The 21,956-nt window shown below is 45.1% G+C and overlaps 1 protein-coding gene across 1 annotated transcript in view; it reads left to right on the forward strand.

The window, feature by feature from the left end:
• Nucleotides 1-21,956, forward strand: part of LOC310694144 (hemicentin-1-like) — a 107,101-nt gene that overhangs the window by 81,849 nt on the left and 3,296 nt on the right. Inside the window, exons 10-15 of the mRNA XM_083476931.1 lie at nucleotides 7,291-7,635; nucleotides 7,894-8,196; nucleotides 18,410-18,754; nucleotides 19,575-19,877; nucleotides 20,381-20,509; nucleotides 20,649-20,737. Of these exons, the coding sequence (XP_083333057.1) occupies nucleotides 7,291-7,635; nucleotides 7,894-8,196; nucleotides 18,410-18,754; nucleotides 19,575-19,877; nucleotides 20,381-20,509; nucleotides 20,649-20,737 (1,514 nt within the window). The remainder of the gene's footprint in view (nucleotides 1-7,290; nucleotides 7,636-7,893; nucleotides 8,197-18,409; nucleotides 18,755-19,574; nucleotides 19,878-20,380; nucleotides 20,510-20,648; nucleotides 20,738-21,956) is intronic.

Below are 21,956 nucleotides of genomic sequence, written 5' to 3' on the forward strand. Positions count from 1 at the left end.
AATACTAATTTTATCTTTGATAATAACTGAGTCCTAGGGAATAGAAATGACATAATTTGGTCAATTCAAAAATGGGCAATTCCATCCACTCTCTAATGAACTTAGTCATGACAAGTTATCCAGTGTAACTAAAAAGTTAGCCCTAAAGAGTGGAACCGAGGTTCAGGGGAGATGCCTGCTTTTAGGCAAATTGGTATATCTTCTTGGAGAGCGCTGGACTTGGACAGGACTTTAATTTTCTCCTGGGTTCGGGTGGGCCCAAAAGCCCAGAAATTCTTTTAGGAGTCGAATCCCCAGAGTTCCTCCTGTCATATTTTCTCTCCAATGCAGATTGAACACTGAATCCCACAGACCAACCCTGCAGGTTGATTCAGAGAAGGAGGAATTCTCAAGAAGTTCCACACGATCCAGAAAATGCTTTCCTTCTCTCACTTCTTGTACAGTCTCAGAAACAGAGCCCTCAGAGACTGAACATTACATGAGAGGTCAGGCACATCTCCAGGAGCCCCTGCTGAGGAATTCACCGAGGGTCCCTCAGGGGACAGACCCATTGCTGATCTCTCAATGCTGCCAGTTGAGCCGGAGCTACAGCCTCCCCAGCAGCCTTCAACACTGGCTCCCAAAGTCCCCTGACCAGGCCAAAAAGCAAGATAGAAAGACTTATCCAGTGATTATGGAAGGGGTCTCCTTGAGAGCAAGGAGTTCCAGAAATGCCATCATCACCAGCACCAGCCAAGAGCGTCTAAGGCACTCTTCTTCAGCCTCCCTGTTGATGGAAACAGCACAGGAAAGATTGGATGAGTGAAGATACACATCAGGAACAGGGGAGGCGGAGAGATAAAAATCTGCAATGGATCAAGAAATGCATAAAGACCTACATCAGAAAGAAGCATGGGAGCAGCACCTCCTATTTGCCAAGAGGTCCCTGCAGAGGTAACGTTGCAGGCCAACATTGCCAAGGAGATGGAAGAGCTGGCCTCAATGCTGATTGAACTCTGCATCCCATACACCAACCTTGCAGGTTGACTCGGACAAAGAGGAATTCTCAATCTGCTCCATACAACCCAGGGAAACCTTTCCTTCTCTCAGTTCTTATGAAGTCTCAGAAACAGAGCCCTCAGAGACTGATGGAACACTGAATACCACAGACCAATGCGGGAGATCAGGCACATCTCCTGTAGCCACTGCGAAGGAATTCATTGAGCTACAGCCTATCCAGCAGCCTTAAACACTGGCCCCAAAAGTCTTGTGAGCAGGACAGAGAGCAACATACCAAGATTTATCCAGCGGCTACAGTTGGGGTCTCCTTGAGAGCCAGGAGTCCCAGAAATGCCTTCATCACCAGCTGCAAGCAGGGTATATAAGACAATCTTCTTGAGCTTCCATGTGGGTGGAAACAGCAGAGGTCTCTGGCTTCTTCAACCCAGGCGCCTTTCCTTTCCTTTCCTTGTTTATTTTTACTATTATCAGCAGTCTGATTTACAATAGCTTAATACTGGAAACAACCTATAGATTCCATTTGGAATCTGGGGAAAAATAACATTTTGAATGTGGCTCTACCAGAACTCCTTACTTAGCCATAGTTGGGTAGTTAAAGGCACTTCAAAAACAGACACTTTTGGCAAGACCTGGCTTCCATTCTTATCCCTTATCAAATGAGACAGAATATACCGTATTTTTTGCACCATAACACTCACTTTTTTCCTCCTAGAAAGTAAGGGGAAATGTCTGTGCGTGTTATGGAGGAAATGCCTATGGGTGGCATACCTACGGATTTTCCTCCTCTAAAAACTATGTGCGTGTTATGGTCAGGTGCGTGTTATAGAGCGAAAAATACGGTACTTTTATTCCATCCACAACATAAGAATCTCTGTGGAGAGGCTACTTGATTTGACAGTAGATAAATAAATGTATTGCTTGTGTACTGCATATGAAACTTGATAAGATTGCATCACTGAACAAGTTACTGTAGTTTATGTTGCTCTTGTATTTACATTAAAACTAAGAACACTTATTTGTATGAAAGAAAACAAAAACAGGCCAGTGACCCAAACCTCCTGATCAAAAGACCTTAGAAATTGATTATGGCACAAGGGGAGGCAGGGCCGTGTTTACCATATGCGGTGCCGGGGTGCACCCAGCCCCCCGAAATTACCATGGTTAGTGTTGGGGTGGCCGTAGCTGTGCACTGCCAGTCATCAGGGGGGCGCAACTCTCCCCCATGCCGCTGTGGGAGAGAGATCCTTTGAGAGGCTGGTGTATAAGACAGAGAGGAACACCCTGAGCTCACACACTCCTTCTCTTCCTCCACTGATCCTTCCTGGTTTATAAGGGGAGGAACACAGAGCAGTGAAAGGAGTCAGAAACAAAGGAGGGAATACACTGTCTTGCTTGGATGAGATGGGGAGGAAAAGCGAGCACAGAGAGCCTTCCTGGTTTGAAGAGGAGGAGGATCAGTCTACTCTCTTTTCTTATTGAGCTCGGACTCCCTCTATGTAGTCTGAAGGTGTAAATGGGTGAATAAACCCTATTTCTTAAAGCTACAGCAGTCTCTGCCGTGTCTTCCATTCTCCAAAGGAACACAGACCCTGTGTGGTGCTTGGGATCCCATGGGCTCTTGCCTCCGCTGGGCAGAGAGAGGAGCAGGCACCCGACTTTTGCAACAATACATTGGACTGGAGTGCAAGGTTATTTCCCTCTTCTTCCTGGCAAAACATCCACAAAAGGGATTTAATTTTTGGGAAGGAGACATATTTCCCTACCAGGGAGACTAAAAAGGAGTGAGGCAAATATTTAACAACAGCAGAGTGACGGTGCTTGTCTGGTGTCAATAAACAGGGAGTTTCCAAAGAGTAGTGCTGCCAACCTCACCCCTCATCTGACTGTGGGATGAGGTGGAGAGTTTGTGAGAAGCTTGAACGTGTATTTTGTCTTAAGGCAGAGAAGTTCTCCAGGTGCCATGTTTCAAAAGGAGAGAGAGAGAGAGTCACAAGTTCAACAAGTGGGGCAGGATCCCAGCTTCAGCTCCACCCATATCCACCCCAGAGTGGCTTGCTCTCCTCTGAACTTCTCAAAATAAGCTGGGCTAGAGGCCCTGGAGGCACATTTGCCTACAGAGATCCTTCCTGGTGTCCACAGGGTCCCATCTCTCCTCTCCTACATTTAAGCAAAGCAATTTTAGTTAATTTAACACATTTTGTTTTATTTTCACTAATGCTTGTATTGCTTTGCGCACATTATGATTAGTGCATACAAAACATTCATGCACTGATGTGCACATATTTTCCTAGTACATGCATGTTTGTATATATTAATTGCTGGTGAACAGCAAAGCAAAATTCAGACAAGTGTGGATTTCATCTGTCATGGATTCCTGCACTGCAGGGGGTTGGTCTAGATGACCCTTGGGAGCCATTCAAAATCCGCAATCCTATGATTCAAACTAAATGTTAAAATCAACAGGGGATTACTAAACATATACAGTGGTACCTCGGGTTAAGTACTTAATTCGTTCCGGAGGTCCGTTCTTAACCTGAAACTGTCCTTAACCTGAAGCACCACTTTAGCTAATGGGGCCTCCTGCTGCTGCCACACCGCTGAAGCACAATTTCTGTTCTCATCCTGAAGAAAAGTTCTTAACCTGAAGCACTATTTCTGGGTTAGTGGAGTCTGTAACCGGAAGCATATGTAACCTGTAGCGTATGTAACCCGAGGTACCACTGTACACAGAAAAGGTAACGCCTCAAGTCGTCATAGTGTAAAATATAAGAACTGAAACTTGAATTGAATTTCTGTGTGGGCACCTGGTGCGCATTTCCTGTTTTTAGCTCACAGCTTTCTCAGCCTGGGTGGCTGTGAAGAAGCTTGTCAGTTACTTCGCACTATTTCTCTCTTAGAGGGAGCTTTGGGGCTGTGCACTACAGCTTTTCTTGTGCCTGAGAATAAATGCAGGAGCCACGTGGTCCTTCTCTCCTTTGGCCCATGGACCTTCTCTTCCCTGGGTAAGTCCCTGGGTAGGAAAAGCTGAATGCATAGGGCAGGCATCCCCAAACTTGGCCCTCCAGATGTTTTGGGAGTACAACTCCCACCATCCCTAGCTGACAGGACCAGTGGTCAGGGATGATGGGAGTTGCAGTCCCAAAACATCTGGAGGGCCCAGTTTGGGGAAGCCTGGCATAGGGGGACAATGTATAGGTTTGCTTTGTCATGAAGGGGAAAGAAACTGACAATGCTGAGCTCATCTAAAGAATAGGCCCCCTCCCTGAAAGCTGCCTCCCCATCTCAGGGTCAATGTGTTTTGGGACCTGCTGGGGGCTCACATTCCACTGACAAGAGCCCCCACCCCACCAGACCTTCTCCTTTCCACCACTGCTTTCTCATTCTGGCCCAAACAATCATGGTGGCTGTTCATGGACCCAAGGGGTGGGGGCGCTGGCCAGATGAGGCTGGGGACATGGAGGAGAAGCCCCAGAGGGACCGGCTAGCCTGGGACAGATCCTGGGGAGCTCAATGAGCCTGCCAGAGGGAGGATCCTAGAAAGGTCTGGAGAAGGATATGGGAGACAGCTGCATGCCATCTTCCCCTCCCCTCTGAACTGTATTTAAGCCAGTTATTCTCAGTTAACGCTTATGTTGCTTTGTATTTATTTACTTAAGCTTGGATTTTTTTTTTTTGAGGGGGCGGTATTTACTGTCATATTCCATATTCCATACATTTGTACTTCCAATGCTCTGTCTTTTCGTGTTTTGAATGTTTGCTGTGAACCCATTGTGGAAGGGACACGTATAAATAAACTCAATCAATCCCAATCAAGAGGGAAGTATCTGAGCCAAGTGATCTTGTTTACTAGCACCCAGTTCCTAGTGAGGGTGGGGCAATGCCATAGTGACCTGTGTTCTTTGAGCTCAGATCATAGAATAATATGTGCATATGATGAAGGCAGAAGTTAAAGAGTACCACTGTAGCCTATGATAGGTCAGGTCAGTGCTTTTTTCCCCTGTGGGGACTCAGGGGTGCACATACCCCTAAACATTTTGTGAATCTTTGTACTTTTGTCCATTTACTGTATTTATTTTTCCTGATTTGAACTATAAAATGGTGATTATCTTGAGTCAAAATGAGAGTACACCTAAAAAATTATTTTTTTTAAAGCACTGGGTAGAGCCAACTAATTCTAGTTCTCTCACTGCCTGCCCTACTGAGAACTACAAGAGGAACACAGATACTAAGGAGGAAGGGTCAAGTGGGAGGCCGGTAGAAAGTAAGAAAGGAAAACAGGTGGGGAATGGTTAAGGACAGGTGGACGCTATCCTAAGGGAGGGAACAGTCTCCACTCCTGGAATGTGTTTCTGCACATTTGCAACTGTTTGTCTTCTTTGCAAGCGTTTAGCTGCAGAACTCTGAAAGGTTGGTGGTCTCCAAATGCTGGTGAGAATCAAACACCTATTCTTAACAGAAACCTTTAACAGGCACACAGGCAGGTGTATAACACACAAGGAAGCACCCTGAGGTCACACACTCCTCCTCCTCCCCTGGTTCTTGCTTGGAATTACCTTTGTACCTGTAACTTCTCTGATCCTTCCTGGTATAAGGGGAGGAACAAAGAAAGTGAGCATAGATGGCCTTGCTGGTATAAAGAGGAGGATCTGATCTGCTGGTAAGCGAGAGGACAGACGGAGCTGACGTTCTGTTCGCAAGTTCACGACTCTTGTGAATAAGACCCTGTACTCAGTATAAGATGGATGAAATGGCTTATTTTACAGCACCTATCCTGTGCAGACAAATGAAGCTGTCCTTCTCAGGGTGGTGAAACAGATGACTCAATGCCCATAGGCAGGAGCTGAGCTCAACAGCAGCAAGTCTCCCCATCTGTGAGTCCCAGAAACTGTTAGTCTGGTGCCCCACTTCTGCTCATGGCTCTCTGCACCTCTGGAGAGATACGATGGAGGATTTTTCTTGCAGAAGGCCTCTTCTTCAGACTATTGCTGTACTCTTCCTTGGGTAAGGACTTCACTGCTTTCTTTCTCTCTCTCTCTCACTCAGAAACCACAAGCAACCCACCTATATGCATTGTTATGAAGAGATAAATGTTTGGCAGTATTGGTTACTAGCACTCAGGGTCTCCTCTCCCCAGATGGAACCCTCCCAGAACACCCTGGTTGGCTTCAAAGGAAGCTCCAACAGAACGCTTTTGAGAGTTCAATTGTATGTGTAATATTTGTTACTGAGCAGAAATTGGGGTGGGACAATTTGTGTGTATGATGGTGGTGATCACCTCCCCTAAAGGTGTGGAGTGGAATGGAATAAAAGCACAGGATATGGTGACTGCAGGTTGACCTCATCTCTAGGGCAGAAATGTTTTCCTGCGGGATATTTTCCTATGATGTGTCAGTTTTTCACCAACACAAAATAAATGTCAGTTTAGAGCAAACAGTGAATTAGAGGAGCCAAGCAATGAGCAGGAAAAGGCAACTGGGGATCTTGGTGGAACAGAGTCAGTTTCCCCAAAATTTGACCAGTGGGCAGCTTTGAAAAGATTTAAGTGTTTAATTGATTGCTTTAGATACAGATGACGTTCAGACCTCACAATATTTTATTTCTAAACCGTTTACTTAAAATAAAAATAAAAATTATGGGCCAATTTTCTGTCTGAGTTTTTCTGGATCCCAGTTCCTGGACACCAGGACTTGATTCTTGGAATGTAACTTTGGGCTTGCGACAACTTCCTTCTCTTACCGTAAAGGGCCACGTTGCTATAACAGCTAGGGGAATGCAGTAAATGTTTAGCTAGAGAGAGTTGGGCAGTTCTAGTGGCTCAAAGTACAATTCAGCAACAGTTAAGACTGATCTTGGACATTGTAAACTTTAGTGGATTTTGGTCCCGAATACCTGAGAGACTACTTTCTTCCCCATAGTCCATCTCAGCTGTTAAAACTAGGGGCACACTTGGTAGTTTCACCTCCCTCAAACAGTTGGGGGAGTGCCAGCCCAGGAGAGGACCTTCTTTGTGACAGGCTGCTAAACTGTAGAAGTCCCTCCCCACAGAGTTGCACCCGACACCTTTTGTGTAGAGTTTCCATTATATGATGAAGATCCACCTCCTTTCCCTACCATTCACAACTGCAATATAATTTTTGGACCCTCCTGCCTATGTTTTAATGCTGCATTTTAAATTGTTGTAACCTCCTCTGGGACCTCATGATGGAAGATGGATAAGGAGCTCAAAACGATAATGATATTAATTTTCACCTTTGTTTGTATCTCCTCCCTCCCCCACCCTCCCCTTACTAGAAACTTTAAGCCATGCAGTGGGGAATCCAACCCATCAGGTGAAGGGAATCCTGGGAGGATCAGTCTTGTTTTTTGCCAATGGATCTGAAGGAATAAGAGTGGAAAAAATGGAATGGGACTTTCTACCCCAAAGTGGTGGCCTGGGCTATTGGCTGGGGGAATTCAGTCATGGGAAACTGGAGCAACAAAGTCCCACCAACCAGTTTGGACAACGGCTAGACATGGTGGACAAGACAACACTGAGGATCAAAGACCTGGAGTTGGATGACAGTGGGATCTACAATGCTCGCATCTGGTTTACTAAGGCACAGTTTCAAGAACAGAGTTTCAGCCTCACTGTTTATGGTTAGTGATTGCTCTCAATGTTTGGCTCATGGAATAGGATCAGCACCATTTCTCTACATAGGTCCTGGGAGGGGAGGGGTGCAAACCTCATGCTGATTACATTTGTTTTCCACAGACCAATGGTTTCAATCTAACCTTCTATGACAAGCAACCATTTCACTGTTCTGCACAAGGTTCCTGATTGGTGTCATTTTTCGTATGCAGTTATTGAGAGTAGTGGGACACAAATTTTATGTTGCTTTCATTTGTGTTCCACAGAGCCAGTGCCAACACCACAGATAGACCACCAAGTGGAATCCAAGACTCCAGGTGGATGTAATGTGACCTTGCAATGCCTCACACCTGGAAGGGAAGAGCTCAAGGTCTCCTGGGAAACAGGGGGTCCACACAAGGCCTTAGAAAAGAGTGTGAATCAGTACCTGGTTTCCGACAATGGCCGAGAGCTCCGTGTCTTCTACAGGAGCAGTTCTTTGGGCTCCAAATTCACCTGCCTGGTCAGCAATCCTGTTGACCAAAAGGGAGCCTCCTTTGACTTGCTCAACATCTGCCAGAGTGATGAAGGTGAGCAATATATCCTTTCCTTCATTATGCAGAGGAGGTCTTTGTGGTGGCAAAAAGGCAGACTAGCCCTTAACATGAGGGGTTTGGGGAGATGTGTTTGTATTTATAAATGCTGCTTTTTGAGTGCTTGTAAGCAGAAATGGAGCATACACAGAGCTCCTTGAAGACGGATCTGATCCTGTGAATTGCTGCTGCTGTCCCCATCTTCTCCTTTTCCTAAGAAATGGATTCAGAGCAGTGTGTCCAACAGGCATTCACAGCCCAAATCATTGCAATACAAAGGAAAAAGATTAGAAACACTTGTTTATCTCTTGTTATTTATTCTACTGCTCTCAGCCAGGTGTGAGCATGAGGCTCTGAGTCTTGGGATCATGGGATCAAACCACATCTTGGGCCAAAGATTCCTGCAACACAGAGGGATGGACTAGATGACTCTAGTTGTCCCTTCCAACTCTACAATTCTATGATTCTGTGAGACGCATTCTGGCAATTGTTATTAGAGTATGTTTTGAGAAACTCTTATTGTTCATTGTGTGGGATATAAAGCTGTCAGTCAAGGCCAACATTCCAAGAGTCCTAACTGCCTCTGGGGGGCAGGCAGTTTTGTCACTTGGTTGGTCAGTTGCTGCTAGGAGTGTTAACTGGTAACTGCTTGGATGCAGTCTTCTCATGGCTCACTCCAATCTAGTATATAGTTTATCTGTTATGTAACCTAAGCCTGCCTTCAGGAACAACTCTGTATACCTGAATGAATCTGAAAGTAAACTAGTATATGTTAATATGATTCAGATTCATGTGTGTGTGTGTTTTTTAAGAGGGATGGAAAGGGATTATCAACCAGGAAGGTATAATTATTGATAGGACTCAAACAAGTTAGCAACCTGCATAAACTCAGACAAGGGATCATTTATACTCTGCTAAATAATATAAACATTCGCACACATTGTAGGTGGACAGTTTGGACCCTTGAGTTGGAGTCCATGGCTTATCCCTTCCCTCATATTTCTTATGGTGATGGTGATGCTGATGGTGATGGTGAAGGTGAATTGGATGTTCTTGAAGATCAGATTAGAAAGGCATAGAAGAGGTAGGACCATCTCTATTGATCTTCCCATCTCTCCTGAGATGGGGACTTCCTGCCAAATATACCTCCACCTTTCTTTTGCTTATCCTGAGAGACAGAGACTGGTCAGTGCCATGGACTCAATAATGTGTCTCATTTCGCACTCCACAGATATTCACTCTGATGCGAGAGAAAGAGGAGAGTATCCAGAGCTCAGGAGCCACACAGAATATGGTGGGTGATCATGAGGTGCGATGATCGGTGTGCAAAGTAATGATGGGGTGATTGTTTTTATCTACCACTGAAATCATCTGATACATTTGGGAGGCATTTATAACATTTGGGAGGCCACTTCTTTCCCTGCACGCCCGCCAGCTGCGCCCCGCCAACTATATGGCAGGCATTCAGCTTCCTTCCCAAGCCTCTGGAGGAGGAGAGGGATCCTCGCAGAGCTCCCAGACCTCTGCATCTGCTAAAGACGGCCCTGATCCCAGTTTTTGTCCTCCTGCTTCCTGGCAAAAGGCGGTGTGCAGACTGCCCAGGCTGCCTTCCTGGGTGCCCCAACACTGGAGAGCATGTCCACCGCATGTTTTCCTGCTTGATCGCTGGCACCACGCCAGGGATCGGGGCAGTGGGGGAGGCAGAGGATATTTTCCACTGCCCCCTCCCTTGTTTTGGAGTTGCCAGGGGGGGTGCTGGAGGGCTCTTTGCACCACGGCACCTGATTTGCTTAAGACGGCCCAAAGGCAGCATGCCAGAGCAATGGAGGCTTATCTCCTTCTCACTGTGTGTAGGACTTTCATTTCTACTCCTTTCAGCTTCTCCTCCCTCCTCTTCAGATCCTCACTGTCTTTCAGAATGGGAATGTCCCTGACATTTTCATTGGGACCAATAATTGTTATTTGGATTGAAAAAACAAAAACAGGCCAGTGACCCAAAAAGACTTAACCAATTGATTATGGCACAAGGGGAGGCAGGCAGCTTGTGCCAAGAGCCTGTTCCCATCAGTGGAACATCCATGCCCTGTTAAAGTGAACAGAATTGAACCCACCGCTCTCCTAATAGTGAATGAAGAATTCAGGCCTCTGGCTGCAGGGCTCTGCTTCCCACATCCTTCCCCCAGTGAACCCAACAAGATTGCGCTCTCCCCTCACGAGCTGTTCTGGACTCTTCCCAAAATACTAATTTTATCATTGATAATAACTGAGTGCTGGAGAGTGGAAATGACATACTTTTGTCAATTCAAAATGGGTAATTCCATCCGCTCTCTTATGGACTTAGGTATGGCAAGTTCTCCAGGAGGCAGTGGAATGAAAAAGGTACCCACAGAGGCTGGAAGTGAGGTGCAGGGAAGATGCTCACTTTTAGGCAAATTGGTATCCTTTCTTGGAGAACTCTGGACTTGGACAAAACTTTAATTTTCTCCAGGGTTCAGGTTGGCCCAAATACCCAGAAATTCTTTTTAGGAGTTGCATCCCCAGAGTCCCTCCTGACATATTTTCTCTCCAATGCAGATTGAACACTGAATCCCAGAGACCAACCCTGCAGGTTGACTTGGAGAAAGAGGAATTCTCACGCAGTTCCACACTACCCAGGGAATCCTTTCCTTCTCTCACTTCTTGTACAGTCTCAGAAACAGAGTCCTCAGAGATTGAACATTGCATGAGAGGTCAGGCACATCTCCAGGAGCCACTGCTGAGGAATTCACTGAGGGTCCCTCAGGAGAAAGACCCATTGCTGATCTCTCAATGCTGCTAGTTGAGCCGGAGCTACAGCCTCCCCAGCAGCCTTCAAAACTGGCCCCAAAGGTCTTGTGACCAGGACAGAGAGCAACATACCCAGACTTATCCAGTGACTATAGTTGGGGTCTCCTTGAATGCAAGGAGTCCCAGAAATGCCTTCATCACCAGCTGCACACAGAGTATATAAGACAATCCCCTTGAGCTTTACTGTTGCTGGAAACAGCACATGTCTCTGGCTTCTTCAACCCAGGTGCCTTGCCTTGCCTTTCTTTTCCTATTGAGCTTGGACTCCTTCCATGTAAACTGAAGGTGTAAATGGCTGAATAAACCCTATTTCTTAAATCTACAGCAGCCTCTGCTGTGTCTTCCATTCTCCAAAGGAACACAGACCCTCTTTGGGTGCCTGGGGTCCCATGTACTCTTGCCTCAACTGGGTACCAGACTTTTGCAACAATACATTGGACTGGAGCACAAGGTTGTTTTCACTCATTTTGGGTGAGGTGAGGATATTTACAGCAAGAGTAATAAAAAGAAATAGTTATTTAGGGGAATGGCATTTAATTCTAAATTGTATTCCGGAAACGTGGAAGAATTCAAGGGGTTAAAAAAATTTGAAAAGGTTGTTTTCACTCTACTCCCTGGCAAAACAAAGAGACTTTCTTTTGGCATGGAGACATATTTTCCCTACCAGGGAGACTAAAAAGGAGCGAGGCAAATATTTAACAGCAGCAGAGTGAGGGTGCTTGTCTGGTGTCAATAAGCAGGGAGTTCCAAAGAGTAGTGCTTCCAACACTGAAAGATTGATCCCTTGGAAGTGCAAAGCAAACATTGTGACATTTATACATGAGCCAGTTCTTCTTGCTCTTTGGTTCCATCTTCTCTAAAAGTGCTCTCAGCCTCAGATTGGTTTCCCTGGAGCGCAATTCGATCATAGACAGGTAGGCCTGATGTTCACCCACCTGTTTGTGCAGTGGTCTAACCTCTTCCTTTACTGCATCCACTTTCTGGTTGGCTGCCTCGGCCAATTGACGATTCTATTTGGTAGCTTCAAAAAGCTTCCCAATTGATTGTGCATGCAGGGTAGCTTGTTCAGTTAATTTGTTTAGGCTGGCAGTGTTTTGATCAATCTTAGCCGACTGTGCATCCACTTTCTTGTCCAGTAGTTCCAATTTCTCCAAAAAAATTTCTAATACTGTTTCTCCTCCAGCTGCCATGCCTTCTAATGAGGTCAACTCAGTTTCTATTTCTTCTGGTTCCAAAACTGGAAACCGATGATCTACGCACCTGGGAAGTCAATGTTGATTGAGTCAGTTGTTTAGCTTTCGCTTTAGCAAGTCTTGTTTTCCCAGTGCCACTCATTCCAGTCCTGTCTACGTGCCAAGGTCAAATTGTATGTCTTCCCCTGGGAATCCACAAGCCCAGAGTAAACAACAAATTGCCAAAGGAGGAGAGCGGAAAAATACCAGTCACAATTGTAAATCCAATCCAGTAGGGGGAGTTCCAAAAAGTTCTCAGGGAAGCAAAGTGAACAAAGAAATACCAATAATGTCCAAACAGTTAAAAGTTTCTATAAGACCTTAAAATTCCCCTTTCAGAGTGCAGGGATGAGTCCAATGCATACAATGTTTCAGGAAAAGTGCCTTAAAAATAATGTTTCAAAGTAACTAGTCCAAAAGCACTCAGATGTAGCAATTCACTGTAACAAAAATCAAAGTCCGCAAACTGACAGTTCCCGTCACTTGGCAGTCAAGTACCTGGGTTTCTCTAGTAATTATAAATCCACAGTTCTTCTTGCTCTTTGGTTCCATCTTTGTTTTGTTCTTTCTTTGCTTATTCTCCTTACCCATTATCTGACTGTAGGATGTGGTTGTGGTCTCCGATGAGGGAGGAGAGGGAGAGTTTGTGAGAAGCTTGAATGTGTATTTTGTCTTAAAACAGAGACGTTCTCCAGGTGTCATGTTTCAAAAGGAGAGAGAGAGAGAAGTTCAACAAGTGGGGCAGGATCCCAGCTTCTGCACCCCCATATCCACCCCAGAGTGGCTTGCTCTCCCCTGAACGTCTCAAAATAAGCTGGGCTAGAGACCCTGGAGGCACATTTGCCCACAGAGACCTTCCCTGGTGTCCACAGGGTCCCATGTCCCCTCCCCTCCATTTTAGCAAAGCAATTTTACTTAATTTAACACATTTTGTTTTATTTTCACTAATGTTTGTATTGCTTTGTGCACTTTATGATTTATGCATACAAAACATCCATGCACTGATGTGCACACGTTTTCCCAGTACATGCATGTTTGTACATATCAATAGAATGCTGAACAGCAAATCAGTATTCAGACCAGTGTGGATTTCATCTGCCATGAATGGTTTAGCTAAGATTCCTGCATTGAAGGGGGTTGGACTAGATGACCCTTGGGAGCCCTTCCAACTCTACCATTCTATGAGTCAAACAATATGCTAAAAGAATCAGGGGTTACTGAACACAGATACAGAAATAGTAATGCCTCATGTCGTCATAGCGTAAAAGAGAAGACCTGCAACCGAAATTTCCGAATTTCTGTGTGGGCACCTGGTGTGCATTTCTCATTTTTAGCGCACAGTTTTTTCAGCCTGCATGACTGTGGACAAACTTATCAATTAGTTTGCACTATTTCCCTCTTAGAGGGAGCTTTGGGGCTGTGCACTGCAGGTTTTCTTATCCCTGGGAATAAAAGCAGGAGCCTGTTGCTGTACCAATGAGGAGAAATCAACTCTCCACCAGCAGCAGCCACGTCTGAGGCTCCCTGTATTCCTGGTCAGAAATATTCATGAATTTTCCCACAGGCATCTGGCTGGCCATTGTGAGAAGAACAGGACGCCAGGCTAGGGGAGCCGTTGACAGGATCTTCTTATGTTCTGATTTTCCTGATCTGCCTCTGGAGTTAATTGGGGTTCGGGGGCATATGAATATTCCTGGGGGGGGGGGGTTCAGTGACATATGAATTTTGCTTCTTTGAACTTTCTTCAAGGAGATAAAAATCTGGGCAATTGCAATGCTTTTCCATGTTGCTAAATTTCTTACAGTCTGCAAAAGCTGCCAGTGTTTTTCATTGCTTGGTCTGTGCCCAGATCTATCAGAAGACTTTTCTTATTAGCCAATCTTTACAAACAGCAATTCTCCTCCTCCCCCACATTCCACACCCAGAAACACACTTCCGTAGAGAAGCAAACATGAGCTTTTTGTGCAGTCGTTTCCTGTTCAGAATGTTGCTGTACTTTCTTCTGGGTAAGTCCCACACTGCTTTGTCCTGAAGAGCAATAAGACCTGTGCCAGCAGCTGGTTTCTTCAGGAGGCTGTGGAAGAGACTGAGCATCTTTGTCCTCCCCAACATTTGCCTCTTTCAGCTGCCAGACTCCTCTCTCTGGAGAAGGATATGGGAAGGCAGTTGTAAGCCATCTTCCCCTCCCCTCTGAACTGTATTTAAACCAGCCTGCTTGGAGTGTAGCAAGACCAGTGCCAGAAACTTCATTGTCAGATTGGAAGAAATTTAAAGACTATTTACAGAAATACTGCAAAATGAATAAATGTTAGAATGATGTTGGATTGAAGTTGTGGTTTCTAGCTGTAATGGTACAAAAGAATATGAAAAAATGGATTTTTAATAGGCAAAAATTAAATGCTATAATATTTTAAGATTAAAGATCAGGATAAAATAAGGAGGGAAAGGAATTGCTGAACTAATAAATTGAACTGGAATACAAAAAAGGGAGGTATGAGGAGGTCCAGGAAACAAGCAAATGAAAGATAAGTGATGGAAAGATTGAATTGCTTTTAAGTCTCTTTTATTTTTTATTTTTCATTTTCTAATATTGTGAAAACCTTAATAAACATTTATATATATAAAAAAAGAAACTTCATTGTCAGTTAACTCTTGTGTTGCTTTGTATCCATGTACTTAAGCCTCCATTTTTTTGTGGGCTGGGGGTTGGGGATTTTATTCTGTGTTTGCCAAATTGTTTATTTCTGTCATTTTTAAAAAAAATTTACTGTCATATTCTGTATTTTGTACTTTTGTATTTCCAGTGCTCTGTGTTTTTTAAAATGATTTGAATGTTTGCTGTGAGCCACTTTGGGCACAGCTCATTGAGGAACAGATGCATATAAATAAACTCAATCAATACCAATCAAGAGGACAGTAACTGAAACAGCTGATCTTGGTTACCAGCACCCGGTTCCTGGAGAGGGTGGGGCAATGACAGAAATCTTTGTTACTGAGCTCAGTTTGTAGGACAATCCGCCTGACTGAAAGGTACAAGAGTAACACAGATACTAAGGAGGAGGCAGTGCCAGGGCTCATTGAAAGTGAAAAAGAAGACAGGTGGGGACTGGCTAAGGTATGGTTACCAGACGTCCCCATTTCCCAGGAACAGTCCCCAGATTTACAAATCTTTCCCTGGACAAAATCTGTCCCCAGAATGTCCCCGGATTTCATTTAATGTCCCTGGATTTATATTTTAATTGTTGTAGATTTATTAGTAGGGAATGAATGTTGTGTGATTGATTCAATGGCACAAGACAAAGCATATGGGGACTTCTGGCAAGGCAAAATGGTGGGCCCCACAGCAGCGAGGAGCTCCTGAAGCCAGCCAGAGCCAACTGCGCTACCAGGCTGGCTCTGGGGTGCCACCACCACTGCCGAGGGGGAATCGGGGATCCCTGGTGCATCAACTGGGAGAACAACTGACATGCACACACCCCCTACAACCCAAATTGAGCCAGAAAGAGTGCCCAGCCACCTAGCCAACTACCCAGCGGTGCTCTGGGGCCAGGAAAAACCCAGAGCCGATGCAGGGAGAAGGAGGAGAGTAGAAGAAGGAAGAGAGAGGAAGAGGAAGGAGGAAAAAAAGAGGGGAGCCCTGACCTTGCTTCACTGCTACTGCCGCCGCCACTAGGGAGGAGAGGTAGGAGAGCCCTGGGAGGGCAAGGACAAGTGGCTGAGCCCAGGTCTGAGCTGAGCCTACTCCTTGGCAGCTAGCACTCCAATAAAGCAGGCTAGGGTCCAGAGGAAGGCCGCACGACAGAGGAGACCACAGAAGAGAAGGTATTACTTTATTTAAAAAAACAAAACTTTTTTAATCACTTTTTTTTCTCTTTTCAAGAAAAAAAGTGTCCCTAGATTCTTACAAAAAAAAACACCTGGTAACTTTAGGCTAAGGACGGGCTGGCAAAGGCAGTGCCCCACTCATCCTCAGGGAACAGTCTCCACTGCTGCTGTTGTTGCTGCTGCTGCACATTTGCAACTGTTTTTCTCCTTTGCAAGGGTTTTGCAAGACTCTGAAAGGTTGGTGGTCTCCAGATGTGGGTGAGAATCAAACACCTATTCTAAACAGAAACCTTTAACAGGCACACAGGCAGGTGTTTAAGAACAAAGAAGCTCTCACCCTGAGCTCACACCCTCTTTCTCCTCCTCCGCTGATCCTTCCTGGTTTATAAGGGGAGGAACAAAGAGCCCTGAAAGGAGGAGTCAGAAACAATGAAGGGGAAACACAGTTTTGCTTGGATGAGAAGGAGAGGGAGAGCGAGCACAGACAGCCTTCCTGGTTTGAAGAGGAGGATATGATTTGCTGGGGAGTGGGAGGAAGGAAGGAGCCGACCGTTGTGTTTGAAAGTTCATGACTCTTGCTGATAAGACTCTGTACTTGGGCAATGCTTATAAGATGGATGAACAGGCTTATTTTAGAGCACCTATCCTGTGCAGAAAAATGAAGTTGTTCTCCTCATGGTGGTGAAACAGATGCCACAATGGGACGTGCACAGACAGGACCAGAGCTCAACAGCAGCAAGTCTCCCCATCTGTGACTCCCAGAAACAGTCTGGTGCCTCACTGTCGCTCATGGCTCTCTGCGCCTCTGGAGAGATACGGTGGTGGACTTTTCTCGCAGAAGACCTCTTCTTCAGACTACTGCTCTACTCTTCCTTGGGTAAGGACTTCACTGCTTTCTCTCTCAAAAACAAAACAAAAAATAAAGAAACCCCACCTAAATGCATGGAGGGGCACTGTGAGTTTGATTTGTCATGAAGGGGAAAATTATTGGCAATATTGGTTACTAGCACTCAGGGTCTTCTCTCCCCAGCTGGAACCTCCCCCTGGCTTCAAAGGAAGCTCCCAGAGAACGCTTTTGAGAGTTTAATCATGTGTGTATTATTTGTTACTGAGCTGAACTTGGGGGGGACAATCTGCGTGTATGATGAAGGTGTGCAGTGGAGCGAAATAAAAGCACAGGATATGATGACTGCAAGTCGACCTCGTCTCTAGGGCAGAAATGTTTTCCTGCAGGATTTTGTCAGTCATTAACTAATACAAAATAAATGTCAGTTAAGAGCAAGCAGTGAATTAGAGGAGCCAACCAATGAGCAGGAAAAGGCAACTGGGGATCCTGGTGGAACAGAGTCAGTTGCTTTTCTGAACTCTGTATAAACTTATCTCGGTTTCACAAAAAATTGTGCATAATCATTTTTTCCTGAAACACGCATGCAGATGGTTTTTAGATTGCTGCTTATGCATAATTTTTCACTGGGTTAGAGCTTTCTGTGTTGAGTTTTCAACAGACATTTTGCACAGCTCTGATTCTGCCTTGAGACTTTCTTACAAACAGGCAGTATATAAATCTTGTTAACTGAAATAAATGAGCTTTTGTTCCCTGTGTAGGGAAATTCTACTTCTTTCTCAGAATATTTCCTTGTGACAATTACACAGAGCCCAATGTTCCTCAAAATATGACAAAAGCACAGCTTTAAGTGTTTAATTGATTGCTTTATTTACAGATGAAGTTCAGAACTCAAATTATTTTATTTTAATCACATGGACCAATCTTCTCTCTGAGTTTTTCTGGATCCCAGTTCCTGGAAACCAGATAGATGCCTATTGCTGGGGAACAAAGAGCACTTGAATTTTGGAATGTAACTTTGGACTTGTAACAATGTCCTTCTCTTCCAGTGAAGGGCCACAATGTTTGGACAGCTAAGAGAATGTAGTAATTGTTAAACAAGTGAGTTGGGCATTTCCAGTGCCTCAATGTACAATTCAGCAACAGTTAAAATTAATATTGGATATTGTAAACTTTCTTTTATTTAGGTCCCAAATACCTGAGAGACTAGTTTCACCTTCCTCAAACATTTGGGGGGAGAGTCAGCCCAGGAGAGGACCTTCTTTGTGGCAAGCTGCAGGGGTGTCCCTCCCCACAGAGATGCTCTGTGACACCTGCAATATAATTTTTGGACCCTTCCTATTACATTTTAATGCTGCATTTTAAATTGTTGTCACCACCTCTGGGACCTCATGATGGAAGATGGATAAGGAGCTCAAAACGATAATGATACTAATTTCCCCCTTTGTTTGTATCTCCTCCCCCACCACCCTCCGCTCACTAGAAACTTTAACCCCTGCAGTGGGGAATCCAACACATCAAGTGAAGGGAATCCTGGGAGGATCAGTCTTGTTTCCTGCCAATGTATCTCAAGGAATAACAGTGGAGAAAATGGAATGGGACTTTCTACCACAAAGGGGTGGCCTGGGATTTTGGTTGGGAGAATTCAGTCATGGGAAACTGGAGCAACAAAGTCCCTCCAACCGGTTTGGACAACGGCTAGACATGGTGGACGAGACAACACTGAGGATCAAAGACCTGGAGTTGGATGACAGTGGGATCTACAATGTTCGCATCTGGTTTACTAAGTCACAGTTTCAAGAACAGAGTTTCAGCCTCACAGTTTATGGTACGTTATTGCGCTTCAAGGCCCCCAGGATCCCAGCCCCTTCACACTGACACTTATTTTAGTTTTTGGGCAAATTTTGGCCACAACTTTATTCAATTCAACCATGTGAGCGGTATTGGCTTAGGCACTGGCTCCGAACTATAGCGGACTCCACCTTTCTGATTGGTAGTCTAAAAGGGTAAACCAAACGAGGGAGCAACATCGATGAAGAGCAACTGAAGCTCACCCCGGGGTTCCTGTGGTCCTGGCATGGCCCTAGCCCCCCAAGCTGACTTTGGACAAGACCCAAATACCTCCCCTCCCCCACATTTCAATGAGCCAATGCCTAACCACCGCCTTGCAAGTTGTGACGATTGCTGAGGGGGTAGGCGAAAACCAAGTGGCTATAGCCAATCTGCCAAATGGAAAAAATCCTACCAAACCCCTGTTCCAAAACAGGTGACCCAAACCAAAGCAAGGCCAAAGCGAAACTGCCTAACACAAGGGAGCGAGGGCGGGTGTTCGGCAATGCGAAGCAAGTGCCCCCCATTACATCATGCTGTCATTCTTAACAGCCCCTGGGATCATGCCACCTCCAGGCGATTGGCCCAGTCAGCCTGGCATGATCCCAGGGCTAGGGCTAGGGCTTGGGTTACACCCCTCCAACTAAATTAACCCTTGGTGTGCCTTGAGTGCCTGTGCACAACCAAGACCCTCAATTAGGAGGATCCCATTTGCTTTCACTGTTTGGCTCATGGAATGGGATCAGCACCATTTCCCTACAAAGGTACTGGGAGGGTTGGGACATAACCCTTGTGCTGATTTCATTTGTGTTTCACAGAGCCAGTGCCAACACCACAGATACACTTTCAGGAAGTCTCCCAGACTTCGGAGGGATGCAGTGTGACCCTGCAGTGCCAGGCACCTAGAAAGGAAGAGTTCAGTATCTCATGGAAAAGAGGGAATCCCCCAAGGGCATTAGGAAACAGCCTGTACGAGTATCAGCTTTCTGACAGTGGAAGGAATCTCCGTGTCTTCTGGCGAAAAGACTCTTTGGACTCGGCGTTCACCTGCCTGCTTACTAATTCAGTTGACCAAAAGAATGCCTCCTTTGACTTGCTCAAAATTTGCCCAGGTGATGATGGTGAGCAAGTGTGACCTAGTCAGTGTATGGAGGAATAGCTGCTTTTAAGTGGGATAGTTCAGCTGGTAGAGCATGAAATTCTTAATCTCAGGGTTGAAGGTTTGAGCCCCATGTTGGACCAAAGCTTCCTGAATTGCAGGGGGTGGGACTAAATGACCCTCCACCTCTCCAATTCTGTGATTTGTAGAAATGGTTGAATTGCTTTTGGCTTCCTGGGTATGTGATCTTCTGAATCTCTGTGTTTTACCTTATTTTATCATGAACGAATTGGGCAATTGTTGGTTGCAATACAGTTTGTAAATGAAAAATAAAAATAAAACGATAGGGGGAAATGAAATGCAAACCAAAGTGATGGACCTAAACTCTGTGCCAAAGTAATCCAATAAAGTCAATACAAATGGAACAGACTGGCACATTTGTTGACCCTTCCAAGTCATGCAGGAAGGTCACTTTGGTGGTTGTTATTAGAGAATATTTCAAGAGACTCTCATTGCACATTCCAGGTGTACAGGTCAGACGCCAGAGACATATCATTATCTCCATTGCAGCTGTCATGTTGCTGTTCATGATGGTGGCTGCAGTGATGTGGACAAGAAGGAGGAGGAAGCGAAAATTCAAAAAGAAGAAAAGAGGTAGGGCCATCTCTTTCAATCTGTTTCCTGCCTCACCTGAGATGGAGGCTGCTTGTCAAACACACCTTTACTTTACTTTTGCTTATTTTGAGAGGCAGAAGTTGGTCCATGCCATGGAATAAATAATATGTCTCTTCAGATATTCACTCGTCGATACCAGAGGACATGGAGAGCTCTTCTGCACACCGGAACTTAGCAAGAAGTCCACAACAAGATGGTGATAATCAGGTGAGATGAGCTTGTGAAGTGGTGAAGGGATGATGGTTCGGATCTAATAATTATAAAATCGTTACAATTGTGATCTGTTCTTATTTTGAAAAAACAACACCACACAAAACAGATTACAAACAGGCAACAAGACTAAGCCACAACTACCCCTCTCCCTTACCCAACTCACTGATCAAGAGGTTGGTTGATTGATTTAAATTTATACCCTGCCCATCTGGCTGGGTGTCCTCAGCCACTCTGGGTGACTTACAACATATATAAAAACACAACAAAACATCAAATATTGGGGGGGGGGGGAATCCTATACAAGCAACCAAAACCAATAAATCAATAGAAAACAACAACAACAAACAGTTTGCAGTTATATCCAAATCAAAGTAACTGCCAACCCCAACTAAACATTTAACCGACACCAACCTGAAAAAATGAAACAGGGGAACCAAAATTAGAACCATTTAGAACACTTTAGAACATTTTAGCCAGTTGCCCCAATCCAAGAATTGTTCCAGCAATGTCCCAGTGGCCTCCCAGGAGCCTCTTTTAGCTGTTCAGGGTGAGTCTGGTCCCTATTCCCTAGGTCAGGGGGAAATGGGAAATTTATTGTGGCATAAGGCAGGGGTAGGCACCCTAAGACCAAGGGGCCGGATCTAGCCCAATTGACTTCTAAATCCGGCCTGCGGACGGTCCGGGAATCAGCATGAGTAGAATGTGTCCTTTTATTTAAAATGCATCTCTGGGTTATCTGTAGGGCATAGGAATTTGTTCATTTTTTTCTTCAAAATATAGTCCGGTCCCCCACATGCTCTGAGGGACAGTGGACCGGCCCATGGCTGAAAAAGGTGGCTGACCCCTGGCATAAGGCATTATTATGACATTTCACCTGTATTATGGCATAGGTTTTTGTGAACAGGAATCCAGTTCATACAATTCATGAAGGAGAGGGAGGCAGCCTCTGCAAAGAGCCAATTCCCATCAGGGGAACATGCATGCACAGTCAAACTGAGCAGGATTAAACCCTCCTCTCACCCACTGGTGAGCAGAGCATTCAGTCCTTCTGTCTGCAGGATTCTGCTTCTTCACAGCGAAAGGTGCATGTAGAACAGTCCCCAGCAGGATTGCATTCTCCACTCAGCAGCTACTCTGGATGCCTTCTAAAATGCTAATTGTATCATCAATTCCAACTGGAATATGAAACAACAAGTGAGACATGGACCTTGAC

Source organism: Podarcis liolepis, assembly GCF_965112155.1.
Source record: "Podarcis liolepis genome assembly, chromosome: 15".
Taxonomy (NCBI): domain Eukaryota; kingdom Metazoa; phylum Chordata; class Lepidosauria; order Squamata; family Lacertidae; genus Podarcis; species Podarcis liolepis.